At 39.5% G+C, this 21,502-nt stretch overlaps 2 protein-coding genes across 4 annotated transcripts in view; one reads left to right on the top strand and one right to left on the bottom strand.

The window, feature by feature from the left end:
* Nucleotides 1-7,787, bottom strand: part of mei1 (meiotic double-stranded break formation protein 1) — a 102,790-nt gene extending 95,003 nt beyond the window's left edge. Inside the window, 5 exon segments of the mRNA XM_078161465.1 lie at nt 49-154; nt 1,992-2,065; nt 3,207-3,257; nt 7,254-7,379; nt 7,625-7,787. Coding sequence (XP_078017591.1) covers nt 49-154; nt 1,992-2,065; nt 3,207-3,257; nt 7,254-7,379; nt 7,625-7,787 — 520 coding nt within the window.
* Nucleotides 7,788-14,526: 6,739 nt separating this feature from the next.
* The window catches only part of LOC117268081 (ankyrin repeat and fibronectin type-III domain-containing protein 1), a 36,342-nt gene continuing 29,366 nt past the window's right edge, over nt 14,527-21,502 (top strand). Inside the window, exons 1-2 of one of the 3 annotated variants that reach the window (XM_033644245.2) lie at nt 14,527-14,697; nt 18,431-18,816. In XM_033644245.2, coding sequence (XP_033500136.2) covers nt 18,661-18,816 — 156 coding nt within the window. In that variant the 5' untranslated portion in view covers nt 14,527-14,697; nt 18,431-18,660. The remainder of the gene's footprint in view (nt 14,698-18,430; nt 18,817-21,502) is intronic. The other 2 variants (XM_033644246.2, XM_033644247.2) reach the window with 2 other exon arrangements.

Genomic DNA, 21,502 nt, shown 5'->3' on the forward strand with positions numbered 1-21,502 from the left:
GCTCATTTAGCTGAGAGATGTGAATGTGTGTGTGTTGAAGTGTCTCACCGTACTGAGTCACCAGTCTGTGAGCCACACTGGGGACTGCTTCCACTAGCCTCCCCAGGAAGTTGAAGGTGTGCTGAAAACCTTTCACATTGGGCTGGTCATTCAGCTGCACAGGGAAAATGAAAAATCAACAATAGATATACAACAATGAATAGGAACTTGTCTGGATGAACATGGCTAGGCTGTCCTCATGCACGTTAATTCATTGGCCAAGATATCCGGTACACAGAGTCTACAATATTGTAAGCAGAAATGAGCAAGTATTACAAAAGATAACTAAGACAAATGACAAAACATAATGCTGATGAGAAAAACAGTGGTGGTCGGTGCACATTTACTTATGATGTATTATGTAGGGTTTTCAAAATCACCTTTTTGGGTCAGCACAACAGGCATAAAAAATGTGACTTTTACTATGATATTACAGTGTTAACACATATATTTACAAACAAACTTCCACTAAAAATTTCCATAACTTGTCTATTATATTTTACCCCATTTCAATGACTGAATTTAAGGAGTTTAAAATGAAAGAATGGGTTAATGCAATGGTGGAAATAGCATCTTACGAATGTATGCTCGGTCTAATAAATGGTGATCAGGAGAAAATGTATCTCCTTGGGACCGGTTAACCAGTAACCCTATTGCTGTGAGGCGACAGTGCTAACACGCTTTCCAAACATTTGCAGAAAAGCAAGTTGCTAACGCTTGCTAAAATTTCCACCGCTGTTGCATGCCAATAATCCGGACCAGCACATACGTGACTTCACATATGTCAAGGACACGCCCATTTTTGAGGGATCGAAAGCCAAAGATCCTGTAGTTGGCCTGCAGACATGACTAGTAACTGTTTGGCGATCTTGTGTGAACAAGGTCTTGCCCTGTCAATGACGGGGTGAGGAAAGTCAACGACCCAACACAATGGCTGAATATTGCTTGTCCAAATATCTATACATGTACAGAGATCCTGATCACAATAGCTGGTGATTCAACCATTAAAAATGTATATTTGATTAAATAAACAGGTGTTGTTATGCTTAGTGTTGTCTATAAATAACCCCCGTTAATAGCCAACTGTTTGACCTACAGGCTGAGATTTAGTTGGAGACAACAGTGTGGTCAGTGCGATACTACAGCAGCCTCCCACTCTGGCTAACGTTACGACACTTTAACAGTAGCACAGCACTAGATTTAAAATTAGTAATACAAGGAACATATTTTGCGTAACGTTAGACATGTTTTGGGATTTATAGGAACATGTTTTAAACAAAAACAATGTACATTCAAACATCTTCCAAGCCATTCTGTTATTTCCAAACTATTTCCAGGCCCATAAATCACTTCTTCGAAACACTTTACTTTTTAAGGAGTTTCATGACCTTGGGAACCGTGTATTAATTATTCTTTTAATTTACGTTACATTAAAACAAACGCAACTACACGTACTACAACACCCCAACGTATACTCAGATCACTGTATATTTTATTCAGGGACACATCCCTGTAATTCATTTTTTACAACTCTGGAAATAAACCTGCTTCTTCTTCCAGCAGTCAGTTTGCACTAAAAATCTGAATTCTCAACAGAGGGCTCTAAAAATACATTTTCTTTAAAACGTTCTTATCAGACTAATCAGACATGTCTACACCTCTACCTTGTGCTATACCTCTCTGTCATCATCAGTTTACACAGCTTCTCTGTTTTCCACCTGCAGCAGCGGCTGCTGAATGAGGCTTTTCCACTACTGCCTCTCCCAGAGGTGACACAACAGTAGCAAGAGGGAGACAAGCACACTGTCTGTTTACTAAACAACCCTGGGAGGATATGTTGTCGATTTCACAAGTGCTGTTAAATATTTTACGATGTCGATCCATGTTCTGTGCCTGCATGTGTAAATGAGCAGGTGTGTTTCTATATATGTCTGTAAATGTGTTTGCCTCACCTGTTTTTGTATCTCATCCAAAACAAAGCGATATGACAGCTCACTCTGGAGCTCCGAAAGCAGCTGAACCAGCACTGACACACACAAACACACACAAATGCATGCATTTACACAGACAAAAAAAACATCAAACAACAAACACAGAGACGCATTCATTAAATAAACATCACAGTTCGGTACAGCTTGCCACTTTTCTAGGAAAATCTCTGCAATTATGAGAAAGAGGAAAACTAAATATCAGTTCAAGGTATTTATAAATTCAACATCAATGAGTAGCCTAATCAGTGTTTATTTTGTAAGCAACTGTGATAATACATGTTGTGCCTTAGGGCTCATGAGACTTGCTCTGATGTTTTTATATTCTACCAACAGTCCACATTGTTTCTGATGTCACAGCCCTTAGGACAATATGCAGGTATACCTCTCAGCTAAAACCAAAGCTCTCTTTGAGTTGATTGCTTGACTGATGTTAGAAAGGTTCCAATCCCTGGCTTGTTTTCCCCTTCTTTGTTTCTCCTCATACATACATTAAGACTGTATTATTTATAGGGCTCAGATGTGTTTCATAATGTGTTCTTCACACATTCCCTGTGCAAAGAGCAACAGCAGTGTCAAAATTTAAGCACTCTACTAACTATTACAGCAAAGTGGTCCCTTGGGCATTTTAAGACAGCTACCATAAAATCATTCTGTCATTTGCACTTAGCAAAACATTTTTGCATTTTGAAAGACTTTGCCGCAGTGAGACAAATCTGACTGTGCGCTAAAAACAGCTAGTTCGTTGAGAGGCCAACGTCTGACAAATTCTGCATATGGCAGCTTACACTGATCATTAAATATAAAGAGAAAAGGTACTGCAGAGTGCAGCATGGAGAGAATATCAACATGTGAAATGAGGTCAAAGCCTTCAAAAAATGTTAAGTTTAGAAACTGGTATGTGGAGTCATTGTAGGATCACCTTAGTAACCATTATCACAGTCACAAGGAGTTCTTGTGTAAGTGTCTTTGAGATAAAAAGTGACTCACAGCCTATGCGTGCGAGTGTGTGTGTGTGCACTCTCACACTATCTGCATTATAACACTTACATAAAATGTCAAGTGTGTATGTTTATGTGAGTGTAATGTGAGTAGGGGTGTATGTATATACGCGCGCACACACACACACACACACACACACACACACAGTATCCAAAACACAAAGAGGCATCTTTTCACCTTGGTCAACCTTTTCCAGAGTGGCTGGGTCCTCCACAGTGTGAAGCATCCCTGGGGACAGAACAGTAATGAAAGGCTAGGTTTAAACAGCACAATCCCACTGCAACGTACAGAGATCTCACAGAGGTGTTATAAAAAAAGGAAGCTACATAATGAATACTCATACTATATTAAAGAAACTAACTAGGTTAAGAAGTATGGTAGCTTGACAAAATAGACTATACAATTACAAAAATAAAGGTCTAACTGTTCAGACTGTACAGTTTGTGCTAGAGGTCACCCAGTTTATCGGTTTGGCTGATTAATTGCCGCAGCTAGGGTGTGTCACAAGCTATCGTTATTGGCCAAATGGGCTGTGTATCACCAATTGGAGCTGAAAACGAGAGGAATGTGTTAAATCGAGCAAAAAGGAGCTTGATCAGTGGGTGCAGCTCCAGATAAAGCACAGTCCCCTCTGCTATCTGAGTGTGTCAAAGTATATTGTTCTTCATTTTAGCATACTGACATTGATCTTTTGGCGGGCTGTAGAGTGCTACAGGACTGATATTTATTTGTAACACCCCCGGTTCCCTCAGCAAAAAGCCAATGGGATTCTTACACTGGATTTCAGATTATTGCAGAAAACTAAAGTTTATAACACTTGCACATTTTGTTCAGCAAGATAATCTTAACAAATAAACAACACTGCCATTAATGCAATCCCCAGAAGTAAAAAGGTAAAGTTGGGATATAAAGGAACTACTCCACAGTGGCATGACTTAACATCGCCACCACAACAAGGCGGTTAAGTCGTATTCCCTGTGATGACGTTCTGTAGTCTCATTTAGCCACTGCATAGTAACCATGTTTTTTAAGAAACCATGAAGGCTTCAAAATTCAAGTGGGGTATTTACTGACATACTTCATGTCGTAGAACACAATGTGAAAGCCTCTTGTGTTAACCACAGACCTTACTTCAGGCATCCAACCAAAAACCCATTCAAAAAGCCCCATTGACTTTCAGACAAGACAACCAGGAGTGCAAAAATGCCAGCTCATTTCAGGGTTTAGGACTCATTCCTGCAGCCCACTATTGCACTAGAGCGAAAGTCTGTGACTGAGTGAAGTGCTGTCACTTCCTGTTCCAAAATCAAAATCCCTCTCGTGTCTCACACACAGCTTTAAACTAGGTCTTGACCTACTCTTGCTTTTTTATGTTTTATGAATCAGGGGAAAAGTATTCTGAGTATTTTGAAAACACAAATTACTCCATTCTTAAGAATCTTGTTACAGCTTACTTTGATATTTTGTTCCAGCCTTGTCAAATAGTAATTACAAAATGCTCAAAAATAATTGAAATACGCATTTTAAATACAAGTAATAGAAGTACTGCCCATCTCTGATCACTGTTTTGCATGGAGGCTCCATACACAAAGTCAAGGTGATGCCTCATTGTGTACCTGAGAATCTCAGGCTGACTTGGAGGAAAATTAATAGCTCACAAAATAAAAATCACTCCCACCAACATTGTCGTTGGTTTGATGTTCAGTTCAAGATTTATATATCTATTTAGGTATTTATGAGTTTGATATTCAGTGATCCAGATTTATTACTTTGACTCAAATGTTCAGTTCTACCTGAGTTTCTAACAAAGTCAAGACTAAAAGAATTGAATGATCATCTTTCTATCTTTTTTAAACTGTCGCTATTACATGGGCCTTTAAAAAATCCAGTATCAGTCGATCTCTAGTTTCTACGGAAATGGAACCTGTATGACTGTCACATCTGCTGTAAATAGGTTTAGTTTTGCTTGATATCCAAAACATGTAGCAGGAAAAAGCCATGTCACGAAGCAAGTGTGTAAGAAATGATACCATTTCTATGGCTGCATCTGTAAATACTACCATATAAGCATGTTTAAAAAAAGGACAACATGTAGTGGGAGAGATGAAAGGCATATTTTATATTGGATTATGTTCTCATTGACACATGGTGAAGCTCAGTTCAGCAGACCATCGCACAAGCCCTGTAATGGCTCTTTTAATGTCTTGTCACACTGAACAGAGCTTTTACCGGCTTACCACTTTGCCACATATCCTCTCATTGCACTAATTTGATTAGGGCTCATATGGCATAATACGTTATGCTGCAATAACCTAGTAAAATTTGTCCAGTGAGAAAGTAAGTATCATAACTGTAGTAATTTCCTCTGATGCTGATGGTACCATTAAACACACTGCGGTATACTTATAACAGAGTGAGTGTAAGGATTTTATAAACTAACACACTAGTGCTACTGCCACCCTAATAACATCTCCTATAGGACGCTTAGCAGTTCATTGTGGTGAGGACAATATACTGGCCCTGGCAGTAAAGAATTAACCACAACACAAGGCTTGGAAAGCTACTCTTCCTGTGCATCAGCATTATCTCACAAGGTCACTGGCTTTGCTAAGTGGTTGTCATAATATTGACGACTTTATGTACAGTCAACATAGACACAAGTGCTGTACCAATTCATCCCCCACTCAAAGATCATCTTCATTCATCAATTCATTATATTTTGTTACAATATCTGATGTGATTATTTTTTCGAGTTTTTTTGCCTTTAATGTATAGGACAGAGTGAAAAGGGGTGAGAGAGAGAGCGGGAGGGTGACATGCAGCAAATGGTTGCAAGCCGGACTCAAACCCACAACCACTGCGTCGAGGCATCGCCCCTGTACATGGGGCGCTGGCACTATCCACTACGCTACCGACGCCCCAATATCTGATGTGTTGTTGACTATTCTTTTCACTAGATGATTTGTCTGAGTTATCAGCAAAGTATAAAACCGCATGCAAAACAATGCTGTTTTACAAGTTACAAAATGTTTTCAGATTGTTTCCTGCATTTCAGTTTTTCAGGCTGATTGTTGTATTTTTAAAACAGAAGAAAGGTGCCAATACCTGATGTTTTGTGCCAATGTTCTATGGCTTTAACTTAAAGATATATTATGCAGGATTTAATAATTCTTCTTAATCATCACTTATGCCCCACTAGAAGTGTGTGGCAGTGTATTAATCTGTGGAGACCCTGCCCTATGCCTGTATTTTCCTCTTATTTTGCCATGCTCGGGACATTCCTGGGCACAGGTGACGTCAGAACTTGCCAGACAGTAAGCAGCATGCATCCCAGAGGAAGCTACGAAAACGGTAGACAAAGCATTGGAAAATGCAAATATGGCAAATGGGGTTTGGTTTCACTTTCACTGGCAACGTGGTTTACAAACAGTAGCTGACAAATTCTGCACAGTTTACAAAAAAGTAAGACCCCAGACATTGATTTTTGATTGAGTGGAAAAGCATCTGAAAAAAACTTAGACATAGAATCAATCTGTCTACTTAAATATAAACTAGATCAATGATTTTTATTTTTTTAGAGTGTCGGTTAAATAATTAAACTATGCCTTGATAATACAATTACACATTAAATTTAACCTAGCTGTCATAAAAAAGGAACATCAATTAAACCATTGGGTACAAAAAGCAACACCCAGCCCTTAATTAAGGCACAAATCTCTGCCCACTTCATCAATAAATGTAATGTACTGGTTTAATCCTACCACAGATGGCAAGAGTGTGTACTCCGATTAAGCTGAAAGAAAAGCAATGAACAGCAGGTCAGCTCTATTATCTATGTGGATCTGTTTTTTTCAATATTACTGTATTGTGTTGAAAGCTGTGAAAATATCTGTGCCTCACTGCCCAGGTAGTGTGATAAAATCTATTGTGTCGACTGTTCAGTGTGACCTTGCAGAGAAGCAGTGATGTAACTGCAGCACTAGCACGACTGTGGACTGACCCAGTGGAGATTAGTTCCAAGGAGGTTCAATTTATGTGCAATGCTCTGCCATATTTCCTGTTGGTGCTTCTTATTAAGTGACCTTCTTAACACCTTCATTATGACTTATCAGCCTGTAAGTTGTGCCAACACAGAACAGGTGAGAAATACAAGTCGCCTTAATCATTGTTGCTAGTCCTTCCTCAACATCCTAATCTCATGCTGTGTGTGCCACTATTTCTCACCCAGTAGAGAAGCAGTAAAACGCAGAGAGACTGTGTGGTCCTGTCCGAGCAGCTCTCTCAAGTACCCTGGAGAACACTTCAGCACCTCACTGATACCAGACAAGGCAAAAGACTTCCGCACTGACTATACAGCAGAGACAGAGAGAGGGAGAGAGATATGGGAATGTAAATAAAGCCTGTGCATCAGGGGAAATTAAAAGTATAATTTATTTTCCATAAATATTTTTTGGTCCAGCTTAAAAAGTACCTTAGACAGAAAATGCAGGGGGAAACACACATACACATACCTTTAACTTAACATACACCATCCAGCCAAATAGTGGAGGGATTAATATTGGTAGAAGGAAAGCTTCTTATTCACATAAGACAAATTAATCATATATTCCTCACCGCTATATCGTCACTCTCTATCATCTCCATGACACAGGCCACACAGAGCAGCAGCCCACCTCCCTCTGCAGGCCCCAGGCGGCCGCTCCATTTTGGGTCATGTCTGAAGTGGATCTTATCATAAACAATATCCGCACACGTCATGTTGGTCGTTCCACCTGCCAAAGTACAAAATGTTTAACAAATCATTTTATAAGTGAGGCAGGTGAGCAAAAAGAGCTAGTGCAATTAAGTACAGCCCACAACAGAGTAAAAAACACTTCAACACTCTCCACTGACTGTGTGTACTGCATCAAAGTGTCTCCTTTTAACTTATAGCAAACAGGTTTTTATAAAACTGTGCCTTGATAACACAAAACTGGATGTCATATTGGAGATGTAGCTAGCTTTAATATAACTGAGGCTATTAAATATAGTTACAGTTGCCAATTTGTGGAGACTAATTGTACAAATTGAAACTAATTAAGCTGTGTAAGACCTGGTTTTGATGTTTGTTAGGTTAAATAATGATCTTACCTGGTGATTTGATCAAATAGTTGTAAACATCAGAGTACTCCTGTTCAAGCCAGTGGGATCATTTCTCCTAGATAAGCAAGGTAAGAAGAAGGGACACTAAGCTAGACCAACATAATTGAGTTTGTAAATATATCTTTTCCTCTTTGGTAGACATAGGGTGCTAAAATAATACTCATAAGAGGCTGAAACCTATTTTTTTAGCTAACGTTAGCTACATCATTTTGTTAGCGTTTTAGCCCTTGGTTGTGCTAGCATAGACGTTAGCTAGCACAGCTTGTAACCACTGTAACATTAGGCTAGCTAAATAATAACATGTCAAGCTCCTCAAACACAAAACCAAGTTGCAGTATATATTTTCTTTTTTAAAGTAATTTGAGGCCAGCTACAGGCAGCTTGTTAGCGTTTCAGCCCTTGGTTGCTTGGTTGTTATATGATGCGTTGAGCTAGCATAGATGTTAGCAACACAGCTGTAACCATTGTAACATTAAGCTAGCTAAATAATAAAATGTCAAGTTCCTCAAACACAAACCTTAACGTTAGTTGCAGTATACAGTTTCTTTTTTAGCTAGCTACTGGCAGTTTGCTAGCATTTCAGCCCTTGGTTGCTTGGTTTTCACAATATGATGCGTTGAGCTAGCATACATGTTAGCTAACACAGCTTGTAGCCCTTGTAACATTTAGCTAGCTAAATAGTAACTTGGACAGGTTTCTCATAAACAAATGTAAGCTGCAGTAAACAATTTCTTTTTTTTTAAGTTTTCCTTTAAAACGCCAAAATAAAAAGCACCAACAACGCTATCAAATAAAATACATATATTCAAATCCGTTAACTAACCGTTAAACTTGAAAGTGATGTAGTGACGTCGTTTAAGCTCGAGGAAGAAAGGCGGTAGTGTTTTTTTAACGCCCCCTCTTTTCAATCAAAACTTTATTAAACAAAAAACATTTCATTCACAAGATAAATGGCTAAAGTAAAAGTCAAATAGATATTAGTTAAAAAGGCAAATGCAGAAATGTATATTTCATTTCATTTATTTTATTTATTTATTATTTTACAATGCACATCAGCATTTCTGTGAATGTGTCAGTGTTAGTTAGCTGCCTATTTTTCAACTGCAGCCCTTTGGCAAGATGTTTTGAAACCAATAAAAGGATGAAATTCATAAATATAAAGGAGGCAAGGGGGATTTTTTCACTGTAAATTAATTCATAGGTTTTACTTTACTCCTTCTAAGCTTCACGGGATGGATCGACTGGCTAATAATTTATGTTGGAAATGTCAGAAACAGGAACATTTCTACATGCAATCTGGGAATGTAAACTGGTTAACCCATTTTTGGGAAAAGTTGTGGATCATATAGGGAAGTGGCTAGTTACAACGGTACCTAAATCACCAAGGCTTTGCTTTATGGGGGACCGAACAGAATTGCCAGATGTGTCAAAATATGACCTTGTTGTGATAAATGTCGGGGTCATCACAGCTGTTTCTCTGGAAAAATACATCTCCTCTAGATTTTGAAAAATGGAAAGATGCTATGTTAGAAATTGTGTCATTCAAACACATGTTAGCTAGGGTCAGCGATGAAGTTGAAAGCTTTAAGAGGTCACGGGCAGGCTTTTTTGTATTTAATATGTCTGCTGCACTGTAATTATTTGGTGTTTAGTTGTACCGCTGTGGTTGCTAAATTACTATTTGGGGTCTAAGAATGTGTAGCTATCAGGGGCCTGTGGAAATGTTGAGTTCCAGTAACAATACTGTCCAGATTCGACTGACGTTTACACTATATTTTTTTGTCCCCCGTTAAAGGGTTTTTTTGGGGAATTTTTCCTTATCTGCTGTGAGGGTCCAAGGGACAGATGGATGTCATATGCTGTAAAGCCCTCTTAGGCAAATTGTGATTTGTGATATTGGGCTTTATAAATGAAACTGAATTGAATTAAAGATTTGTATTAAATAAATAGCAAATAGTTACTTTTGAAAAGTTAAAGGTCACAGATTACCGGTTACCATGTTAAAAAAATAGTAACTAATGTAACTATTTTAATTGCTTCGTCAAAGTAATGGAAGTTATTACATTTGATTAGGTTTTGATTACTTTTCTAGCACATGTTTTAACTGGGCAATAAAGTAAAAAAAGTCTTAAAAACATGAGCGCACTAGTATTGCAGTCAAATTTGTTGCCATTTTTCTGCCTGTATACCCAATTTTCAGCCAAAAGGCCATTGGGATATACAGGAAAGTAAACCCACTTCCTCCTCAGTGACCTACTCATCCACCCAGTAATACACCCACCTCATCAACTACCACTACAGCACTCGCAGTGCCCAATTCCTGTACAACAAAGAGATGCAAAGCAAGAGAATAAATGCCATATTTCACATATAGACAGTTTACTGAAAGTAATATATTTAGATGCAACCCCTCTGTAATCACCAGAATTTTGATTAGTAACTGTATTTTAATTACATATTTTTTTCTCAATAACTGTCATGGATTGCAATTAAGTTAATGTTTTGTAATTTGACTACGTAACTAGGGGTGGCACGGTGGTGTAGTGGTTAGCACTGTCACCTCACAGCAAGAGGGTTCCTGGTTCAATCCCAGGAGTCCAGAGTGGGTTTTCTGTGGGTACTGTGGCTTCCTCCCAAAGTCCAAAGACATGCAGGTTAATTGGTGACTCTAAATTGTCCATAGATGTAAATGTGTGTGTGAATGGCTGTCTGTCTCTATGTGTCAGCCCTGTGATAGTCTGGCTACTTGTCCAGGGTGTACCCCATCTCTCACCCTCTCAGTCCCCCGTGACCCTTAAGAGTATTAGCAGTTACGAAAATGGATGGATGGACTACATGTACTACTAGTTACATGTAACTAGTCGTACTCAACAACACTGAAAATATGAAAATGAACAACATAACTTTCCCCATACTTATTTCATTGTCATTCAATAAGACCCTTCTGTGTGGTGAGTAATCATGTATAACTATTCCAGGTTAGTACTCCATAATAAAAGTCAGAGAAGCATGGGGCTTATAACCATTTAAATTTGAACTGACATTTCATCAGTGTGTGGGGCTGTTCTGGTTAAATGTTTTGATTCTAAATCACTCAAAATAATTTGTTCAAATAGATGTAACTTCTTATATTATGTTAATGATTGGTTGGTGCACAGGCTGTACTAACTTTGCATGACCTTTTAAACTTCCTCATGGAAATACTTAATTTGCCTTACTATCATATTTACACCGTTTCTTAGCTGAATTGACAAAATGCCTATTTAGGTCATACATATTTTTCTCAAGGGTTTGTTGCTCCATTGTTTTTTATGCAGTGGTGCTCTCAAAAGTGTAAGTGTATCAAAAGTCTCTGAAGTTCAAGGTTAGGCTGATATCTTACATTTGAGCATGAGGCATACATTATCTTTAAAATGATGCATCGGCATCAATTCATCCTCCCAGGAATGTCATTGCTGAATAATATGCTGTGAGTATATGGTGGGATGCATGAGTTTGTTTGCAGTATCATTTAGCAGTGAAGGCCACAATTTGGTTATCGCCATGACAACAAAAGCCTCTCTGCAACAGAGCAACTATCTGATGATAGGAGTGTGGGGGCGATTATCAGCCACTACCAAAATGTCAGTTTATAAGCTCTCTCTACTACTCCTTAAACAGAGTTCACAGCACATCAAAGTAGTGTATGACATGAAGTGCAGCCAGTTCAGCTCTGCCACAGTGTGAGTTTCTGTGTGACAGTGTGCACGAGTGTGTACAGGTGTAGGGTAATGGCACAGTTTCTCAGTGCGCAATATGTGTTGCCTCTGACAAATTGGAGGCAGTTAGTGTACTGCGTTGTAGTACTTTGTGTGCAGGAAGTGGTCAAAGCCTTGTTTGGCTGACTGAAAAGAGTAGCAGACTTCTGACAAGCAGGTGGAAAATATTTGTTTCCAAAGTCTCCATTTGTGCTTGGACAGGAGCTAAATCCATCCGTCTCTGAGTTTTATTGGCCCCTGTGAGGGAGATAAACCAACAGAGAAAGAGACAGAGAGCCTCGCTCATTGCTCAGGTTCGAGCCGACGCGCATCTGTCAACTTTATTTGACAATTATTTCACATAGACAATTCTTCAGGGGCCAATAAAGCTCGGAGACAAATGGATTCAGCTTCTGACCAAGCATAAGTGGAGACTTAACATGCAAGCATTTTTTTCCCCTCATTGCTTGGCCTTTGCTTTTCTCTCTCATTTGGCTTGATATATCTCCAACCACTTCCTGCGTACAACCCCTCCACACACACACACACACACACACACACACACGCACAAAAACGACTCTATAGTGTAAAACAATCATGTAGTAATAGATTAAGAAACACTTTGTGCAGATTTAATTCCCCCACTCAGTTATATACAACAGTCATCACTGGGGGCGTTGAGTTATACCCTAAATATAGCTATATACCTGTTTCCAGTCACCAACCCACACTTCACCACTCTGCTTGCATTATCACAACATACTGTTTCCACTGACAACGATGTCTATGTAATTATGACTCAGTGACAAGCCTGTATATATTTAACTGTGGTAGAGACTGACAGAAGTATTGCAGGGCTGTGTCTGTCTGGTGACATTAAGATGCTTCACTGCTCAGAAACAATACCGCATTCACTGTTAGTACAAGCCTTACACTGCTCAATCTGGTTTTTCAAAGACTAGCTATCCTACCATGCATTTTAAAAGGGCGCATAAAATCTTTTAACTTTACTGTAGCTATAAAGATTCTGGATTATTAGCGAACAATATAGTCGACAGAGATATGTGGATTTGAATCACATGACTTGGACATGAATCAGACTCAAGTCACAAATTTGATGACATTAGACTTGACAAAATCAAAAAAGGCTTTTAACTTGACTTGGACTTGAACACCAGTGACTTGTGACTTCATTTGGACTTGAACCTTTTGACTTGACTTAATACTTCCCCAAGCTAGTTTGTTAAGAGAGCAGGAGATGGCGATCAAAATGGCGGCACACGCTTGTGCAGCGGCTCTTGGCTCTCTAGTTTGATGCATTTTCTAGTTCTAGTTTTAAAAAGTAAAAGATGGTTACAGTGCAGTGGTTAGCACTGCCACCTGCTCCAGGTTCGATCCCACTGGCCAGCTGGGGCCCTTCTGTGTTGAGTTTACATGTTCTCCTTGTGTCAGCGTGGGTTTATTCTTCCTCCCACAGCCCAAAGACATGCAGGTTAGGTTAATTGGTGACTCTAAATGCCCGTAGGCGTGAGTGTGAATGGTTATTTGTCTCTTTGTGTCAGATCTGTGATGGTCCACCTCTCGTCCAATGACAGCTGAGATAGGCTCCAGCCCCCCTGCAGCCACCAACAAGATAAGCAGATAATGAATGAATGAAGTACTAGACATTTTTTCCACCATGAGATGAGTTAAATACAACTGTGATTAACTAACTAAGATTAATTCAGTTGTGGTACAGGTTGATAGTGCTATATGATCCTCCTGAGACCCTGCATCCTTGTATGTTTACTTGACCTCAACTTAAACCTGTTGTCCTCATTTGTGGACACTTTCATGTGCAATACTGTGGTAGTAAAAACAAGATGGCATCCACCTCTGCTGAGTCAGTCTGCAGCTGACACAAAAATAAAGAAGGTCCAAAACCTGATCACATTTTATGGTTGAAACTTATTCATTTATGTTTGTAGTTTGATATGGCAACAAATTTGACCAATTTTAGTAGTAAACACTAACAAGCTAAGATACTGCTAATTAGTAAGTACTTGTTTGAAGACATTGGGACTTAGGTTCTTTTACTTATCAGGTCCTACTGATCCCAAATAGCTAGGAGAAATTAAAAATGCATACTAAACAAGAGTTCGGATCTCATGATGATATGCAATGAAAGTGCAATGCCAACACTACTTTTTTATGATTATGTTTAGTTGTTTTAACTAACTTATTTTAACAAATACAACTTTTGAAAATCATTCATTCATTTTGCATATGTAATATATTATTACTCTGTTGTTAAAATGGCATTAAATTTGGTGAAAAGTGCATAGTGATTTGTGTAGGACTCAAAAATTAAGGCACAAAGACCTGGGACTTGATTTGGGACTTGTCTGTCTTGACATGAGTGCATAAATTTGACTTACTTGTGACTTGCAAAACAATGACTAGCTCCCACCTGTGAGTCTACAAAGATAAAGCCTATCAGGTTATTTATATGAAACAACACTTGTTTGTAGTTAGTTTTGAAACAAAAGTTTCACAGAAATGAGATGAGATAAAGTAGGAAGAGGGCGGAACAAGGAAGACGTGTGTGCGCGCGCGTGTGTCTGTGTGTGTGCAGAGAAGCGGCAGTCTCTCAGCCGGGTGTTACGTTCAGGTGCGCTTCACCCTCAGAGGTGAAAACTCCTGAAGTCGGTAAAATGGATTATACCCGACTAACGGGTGTGTAAAATATGTAGAAGCACCGGTGCAGCGTTGGAGAATAGGCCGATTAAAGTGAAAGTAAAGACTTAACGGTAAGAAATTAAACTTTTAACAGTTGTTAATGCTCATACTGGGCGTAGTTTTTAACCTGTTGTCCAAATGCATCGACTTTATTGCCCCATTGCGTTTCACACTTTTACCTGTGGGCGTATGATAGCTTTCTGTCTGGTATTTTTGCTCCGAGGCGTTTGTCTGCAGATGTGTGTATAGTTTATAAGCTGTCTGAAAAGGCTGTGATGGTGCTGCTATGTGATCACACTGTTGGGGAAGCTACTTTGAAATCATAGCTTTGCAAGCTGCCAATTACTTCACACTAAAAGAAGTTGAACTACGACAAAGCTTCCCAGGCGAGAGAGATCTGGTTTGGTTAACTAAAGCTGCATTAAAAGTTCAAACTACTTTGTAAAGACTTCATGTTGACAAAGTACATGCATGAAATTAAAAGAAAATATAATACAGAGTGACATGCCAGCAAAAATGCCTCTAAACTCAGTTAACTGCATAGCCAACATAAATCAAATAAAAAAATCAACTATTCAAAAAGTGCAAAGGAATATCAGCTTTGGTTCTGTATGTAGCGTCCCTCAGTCAGACACCTGCCTTCCAGACACTAGAGTCCAGGTGGGGGTATTACACCAAGCAGGAGCTAGTCTAAAATAGCATGCAACAACTTCTCTGTCAGTTTGTTAGTAAACTGCATCAATCAAGACAATATCATCCCTTTTATGTTCCATAATTGTTTGTAGTTTCAGTCGTTAATGACACAAAAATGGCAAAAGAAAGTGATTTAACTACTTCAATGGCTATTCAAGTATGGGTTATGTTGAACTACCAGAAAGCTACTGCAAAATGTAGTTAAACTACAAAATATACAAAAAGTCACTGGAGTCCAGGTGGGAGTATTGCACCAAGCAGGAGTTAGTCATGCAACTTCTAAAACAGCATGCAACAACTTCTCTGGACATTTGTTAGTAAATTGCAATAATGAAAACTTGATGAACTGTGGTCAGGGGGGTTCAGTTACAGTGGAGAAGCAATGGTAAAAGACGAGATAATTCTTTTAATGTCTCATTATTGTTTGTAGTTTCAGTTGTTAACTACACAAAAATAACAACAAAAAAAGTATTTTAAAAATTGAATCACTATTCAAGTATGATTAATGTTGAACTATGAGCACGCTACTGCAAAATGTAGTTAAACTATTAGTTTAATGCATGAAATTATCATGAAATATAATATAATGAGTCACTCGCCACACCTGCCTTCTAGACACTAGAGTCCAGGTGGGGGTATTACACCAAGTAGGAGTTAGTCATGCAACTTCTAAAATGGCATGCAACAACTTCTGTGTCAATTTGTTAATAAATTGCCATGATCAAGACTTGATAAATTGTGGTCAGAGGGGCTTAAATAACGTTAGAGAAGCAAAAAAATCATTCCTGTCCTTTTATGTCACATTATTGTTTGTAGTTTCAGTAGTTAACTACACAAAATTGCAAAAAAAACAACTTTGATTTAACTACTTGAATCAAATCAAGTTTATTTCGATAGAACATTTAAAAACAACTGCATAAATGGAAAGAATGACACACAAATGTATAGCAGTATAACATGCACACAACTATAAAACAGAATAACACTGGTAAGAACAATTACATACGTAAAAAGATTATACAATACTAAAATATTAAAACCACTACAAGCAGCCTTGAAAATATGTATGTGTAAAGTGCCAATGGAGGGGAGCGTTTGATTGAGATTAGAAGGTTAATCCAAAGCTTTCTGCAAAGGCACGATACTGAAATCACTATTCAAGTATAAACTGAAGTTAAACTACCAGCAAGCTACTGCAAAATGTAGTTAAACTATTAGTTTAATTACATAGTTCACTATTTCCCAACACTTACACTTACAGTATACAAAATAAAAATGAAATAGCGAGGGAAATGTTTTAGTTTGTAGAAATTTTAATAATCATTCCATCTTTTTGTGACATGTTAGGCTGTAATCTGTCACTATTGACACGGCATGCTTACTGTAAGTATTCATTACCTAATGTTCTGCTGTTGTTCATTTGACTATTGCCTTTCCACAATGTCTGTGTGTCCCTAAATAAGCTGAAAGACACAACTACAGTAAACAAAATGCATTTTTGTAAGTAAAGTTAGATTCAGTCTGATAACCTTTGAATGTGATGTCCTCTGCGGTTTGTTTGCACAAATTAATATCCTGCGTCACTTCCTCTGGGCTGAGAAATATTAGTCATCAGATGTTTCCATCCACATCTGAACTTGTGAGCCACAGCATCTAGCAGCATGGCAAAACTGAAAGCCTATTTGCAAATATGCTGCAGCAGACCTTACTCTCAGCGTGTGGGCCACAGCACTGAGATAAAAAACCAACATCACCACAACCTGAGGAACTGGCATGCAACAAAACCACAATGAATCTATTGTGTATGTCTGTTCGGGGGCCAGCGTAGGTTCTTTTTAAGCACCCAACAAGACCCCACTCACATATTCCCTCTGCTGCAATACCAGCACAGTTTGCAAATATGTTTTTCTTTTCCTCCCAGGTGTCTTATCTTTGTGCTGCTCAAAAAAAAAAGACAAACACTAAAGCTTATCTTCTCCCTCAACTGTTCCATCAGCACTTTCCGCAACTGATGTAAGACATAATAAGCAAACAAGGGAAAACTGCACCAATAACAGTGGCTGGTATATTACACAATACACCCGCATCCCCACATATAGACAGTGTAGCTACTGTGCAAGCCTGTGAGTTTGACGGTGAGGAAGCAAGGTATCGTGTCATGTGGCGTCGTTGTGGCCAGAGCCCTCATATTCTGTCCTCAGCTGGCACCAACTAGGGGAGTATTCACTTTCACGCAAGGGCAGTGGATTTGACTTGAGATTCAACTCCATAAAACGCTGAAATCTGAAGCTTTCCTTTAGACGGGAACGTGGTGATGAGAGAGAGAGATGACACAGAGGATAGAGTTTGAGTATCCCCCCTTTCCCAAAGATGCTCTTCAGATCTGAATGCTCGGGGCATGACGTAAACCAAGGCGACGTTAAAATCACTCCAAACTACAGGGCTGTGGAGAGAAAGCGGAGAGAAAAGGGGGAATGAGAAGAAAGACAGTGACAAATGAAAGTGAAGAGTTGCTGACTGAAGAGCGAGAGGGAGGGGGAGAACTGCGTCTTGCTCCGAGTGTTGGGGGGAAAAAAACTGTAAGACAGATTTTCAGGCTCAAATGTGACTGATTGTGATGATGAAAAGGCGATGGAATTGATAATGAACCATCATTACTGTAGTGGCGATGATGGATTTTCTATCGTCGAGCTGATGATATGCGGAGATTCGTATTTATTATGAGGAGAGAATTTTGGCTCTTCTGCATGAGATTGCTTTTCTTTAGTTAATTAGATTGATGGGTCGGTCGCTTTGTGCGCTGAGAGACTCCATTCAGAGCGAATAAAACCGGCGTCACATAATAGCAAGAAAAAGGAAGAACAAAAGGCAGAATAGTAAGAGGCACAAAAAATAAATGCTTCAAGGCATTTTTCATCTACTGTGTACAGGCATTGTAACTTTTATCCATTTATCCACCCACACAACAGCACTACTCAGCTCAGCCTATACTCACCCGTCAAGTCGGCAGAAATTGCCTTTACTGTAGAAGAATCTGTGTGAGCCTGACTGTATATTCTGTTGTTTTTTTAATTTATTTCTCACTTCATTCTCCGCTATCAACTCCTCCAGGTTTCTAATGACTTTCACCTTTCTCACACCCTCCTCATTCTCCCCATGTTGTCAATTTTTCGGTTTCAAATGCCACTTTTTTCATCCCGTCTTCCCCCTCTATGGCTCCTAGGTTGGAGCTCCTAATCTTTCTGTCCATGAACTAACCAATCCCTCACACCACTCACTACTTCTTCTTCTTCTTTCTTCGTTCTCTTCAGCTATCCCCTGTCTTCCTCTCCTCTCCTGTCATGTCCATGAGGAACCCACCCCAGCGCCGGCGCTCTCTGGGTCCTGTCTCGCCCAAACGCATCTACAGAAACCTGTCTGTCAGACTGAGGGGAGGAGATTCATCTGTTGCTTCGGAAACGGACGCACCCAAACACCTCAGCAAGTCTGCAGATGCTGTAAGTCTTGGGTCTTCAACTGGGATCACCAAATTATTGTTTGATAATTTAAGGTTTAAAAGAGCAGTGTGTAGGATTTAATGCCATCTAGTGGTGAGGACTACAAATTACAACCAGCTGAATCTTCTGTGTGCCAAGTATGAATTCGTGGTTCGTATTCCTTCAGTGTTCATTGTTCAGGAGGTTTTCTACCAGGAGCCGATTTATCCAAAGAGGTCTCCTGCTCTTCAAAACAAACAGACAAGTGATTAAAACTGGTAAATGAATAAAGAACATTACAAATGAGTGTTTTTCCAATGCTATTTGGCTCGTCGCAGAGGGGCTGCTAACTACAGTGGCCAACGTGAAAGCATGAAAAGCCCCGTATAGAGCCAGGATGTTAACATGACATTAGAGAAAATCGATTTATTGTGTCAGCCCGACAAAAACCATGTAAAATACATGTGAACAAACAAGTTTATTAAAGTCAGACTAACGCACCCAGATAACAGCCTGGAAATCCAGACCCAAATCTAGAAAGATTTAGGGTCTGGCCATGGGTAATGCAAATGGCCCAACTCGAGGGGCGGCATCAAGCATGCATTTGTAAATATCACTGCACGCAATTGGATAACACTACGACCAATCAGAACAATACACGGGGTGACTTATCCAGAGCTTAGCTACCAGCGGAGCTAACTGGTAGATTAGACTCTTGCCGTATCCGGTCGGCAAAACAGCAAAAACGTCCTTCTTGCAAAGGAAAGATTTGAGCGCCGTCTTCTGTTCCTCTTTTAGAGAAAAAGCCAAGTCTAACTCGTTCACTGTAGCAGCCAAAGCCGTTTCAAACAGCTGGTGTTCATCCGTAGCCATCTTGTAGCCAGTTTACTGACTGATTCCGGACTTCGTCGTCGCAGCGCTGTCGTCATCTGTTTAGCTCGCCTCTGGCCCGCCTATATCAGATACACCGATGTGATTGGTGCAGCTCGGCTCCAAGGGCATGGGTAATGAGCATCATTACTGATTGCCAGAGTGACTCGCTGAGCAAATTCAAATTGTGCTCTCGTGAGAACTCTGGATTTCCAGGGTACCCAGATAATGCGAATGGGAGTCAAATCACTCTGGTACGTATTGGACCCAAACTCGCCGAGGCGCTCTGTATGCTCCCCAGTTTCCATCCCGGCCTTTGACCTGGACGTCGAATAGCATTAAATGCAGAACAGAGGAAGAAGCCAGTGACAACATGTCAAAATCTACATCCAGAGCCGTGCAGTTGTAGAAGGATGAGGAGACACAGTTCATGCTGTGTCAGATGAAAGAGTTTAATATTTTAAAACACATGGATGGGAGGAAAAAACAGGATGACGACCTGTTCAAAAAAGTGGCAGAACAGCTGGACGATGCTCGATTGTTTGGTCTGTGATGTAATAGGTCGGCCAGAAAAAGGTCCAGTACTAATAAGCTGAAAGCTATCTATCCCCACCTGTTGTAACGGAGACATACACACCTGTTGGACATACTTCGGTCAATGATTCGATTCCCCTCTCTTGCTCGTATACTGGCACAAGGACAGTAGTCCAATTAAATGGCCGAGTTGAGATATAACAGTAGCTCCACTTAACTGTGCATTTAAACTTACTGAGTGTTTGGTTTGTCTGTTCTGGGCTACTGTAGAAACGGTGCAACATGACAGACTCCGTAGTCGAGAACCGGCTCACTACGTAGATATAAACGGCTCATTCTAGGATAACGAAAAGACAGTGATTCTTATTTTCAGGTGATTTTACACCAAAGAAAACATACTTTTTATATTTAATTTCTGTCAACAGATTCCTTTAAATCCTACACACTGGACATTTAAGTTGTCTCATGTCTGAAAATACACAAAATCACCATGCTGCGCTTATCCACACCAATGAGGTGAAGTTAGCTAACATTTATGTAACATATTAGCTAATTATTTTTATTATCATCCCAAGTGTATGGAAATTCTTGTGAGCCACTATGGATCTCAGACTCTGGCATACCGTCCACCTCATTAGCTACTTCGTCAGCCTATAAGAAAACATCATCCCTGGTATTAACGCCACCACCAAAATGCTTCGCAAAGGGCGGGGCTTAAAAGGAAATGGGCCATAACTCAAATTTTATTGAGCAATCCTGATTGAGTGCAGTGGACACATCTGAAACTAACATCTGAACGCTCAGACCAAGTTTCGTTCAGTTAAAAAAATGCTGCATACATTGTAATGGTGGGACAAGTGTGTGATTGTCTCACTTATTTAGACTGAATTACACAAAGTAAAGTAATTTTGCTCAGCCTTGTGGAGCCCAAAACCCACTTGCTGCAGCTTATGGCTTTGATTTTGGGTAACTAAGCTGCTTCGCTCTATTGGCCGAGAGAGATCTTGAAACTAGGATTGCTGCTTGTGGCTATATTTTCTAACATTTTTGGGTAAAAATGGCTATTTTGATAGTAAAGTTTGCCGACTTCTGCTTTGGTTAAAATGCTATCCTGTCTGGCAGAGTGTCTTTTTGTTTTTTTGAATTACAAGATCTTATTAAGCCATTACATGTTAACTGTGTGTCACTATGAATACATTATTCCAGCCAAGATTGCTGCTCTGATTTATGACTTGATTTACGTGTCACCGTATTATTGTCTCATCTACTTTCTTTGCACAGCAACTCCCTTCCCTCTCCCCCA

This window comes from Epinephelus lanceolatus, chromosome 18 (genome assembly GCF_041903045.1).
Source record: "Epinephelus lanceolatus isolate andai-2023 chromosome 18, ASM4190304v1, whole genome shotgun sequence".
NCBI classification, from domain to species: domain Eukaryota; kingdom Metazoa; phylum Chordata; class Actinopteri; order Perciformes; family Serranidae; genus Epinephelus; species Epinephelus lanceolatus.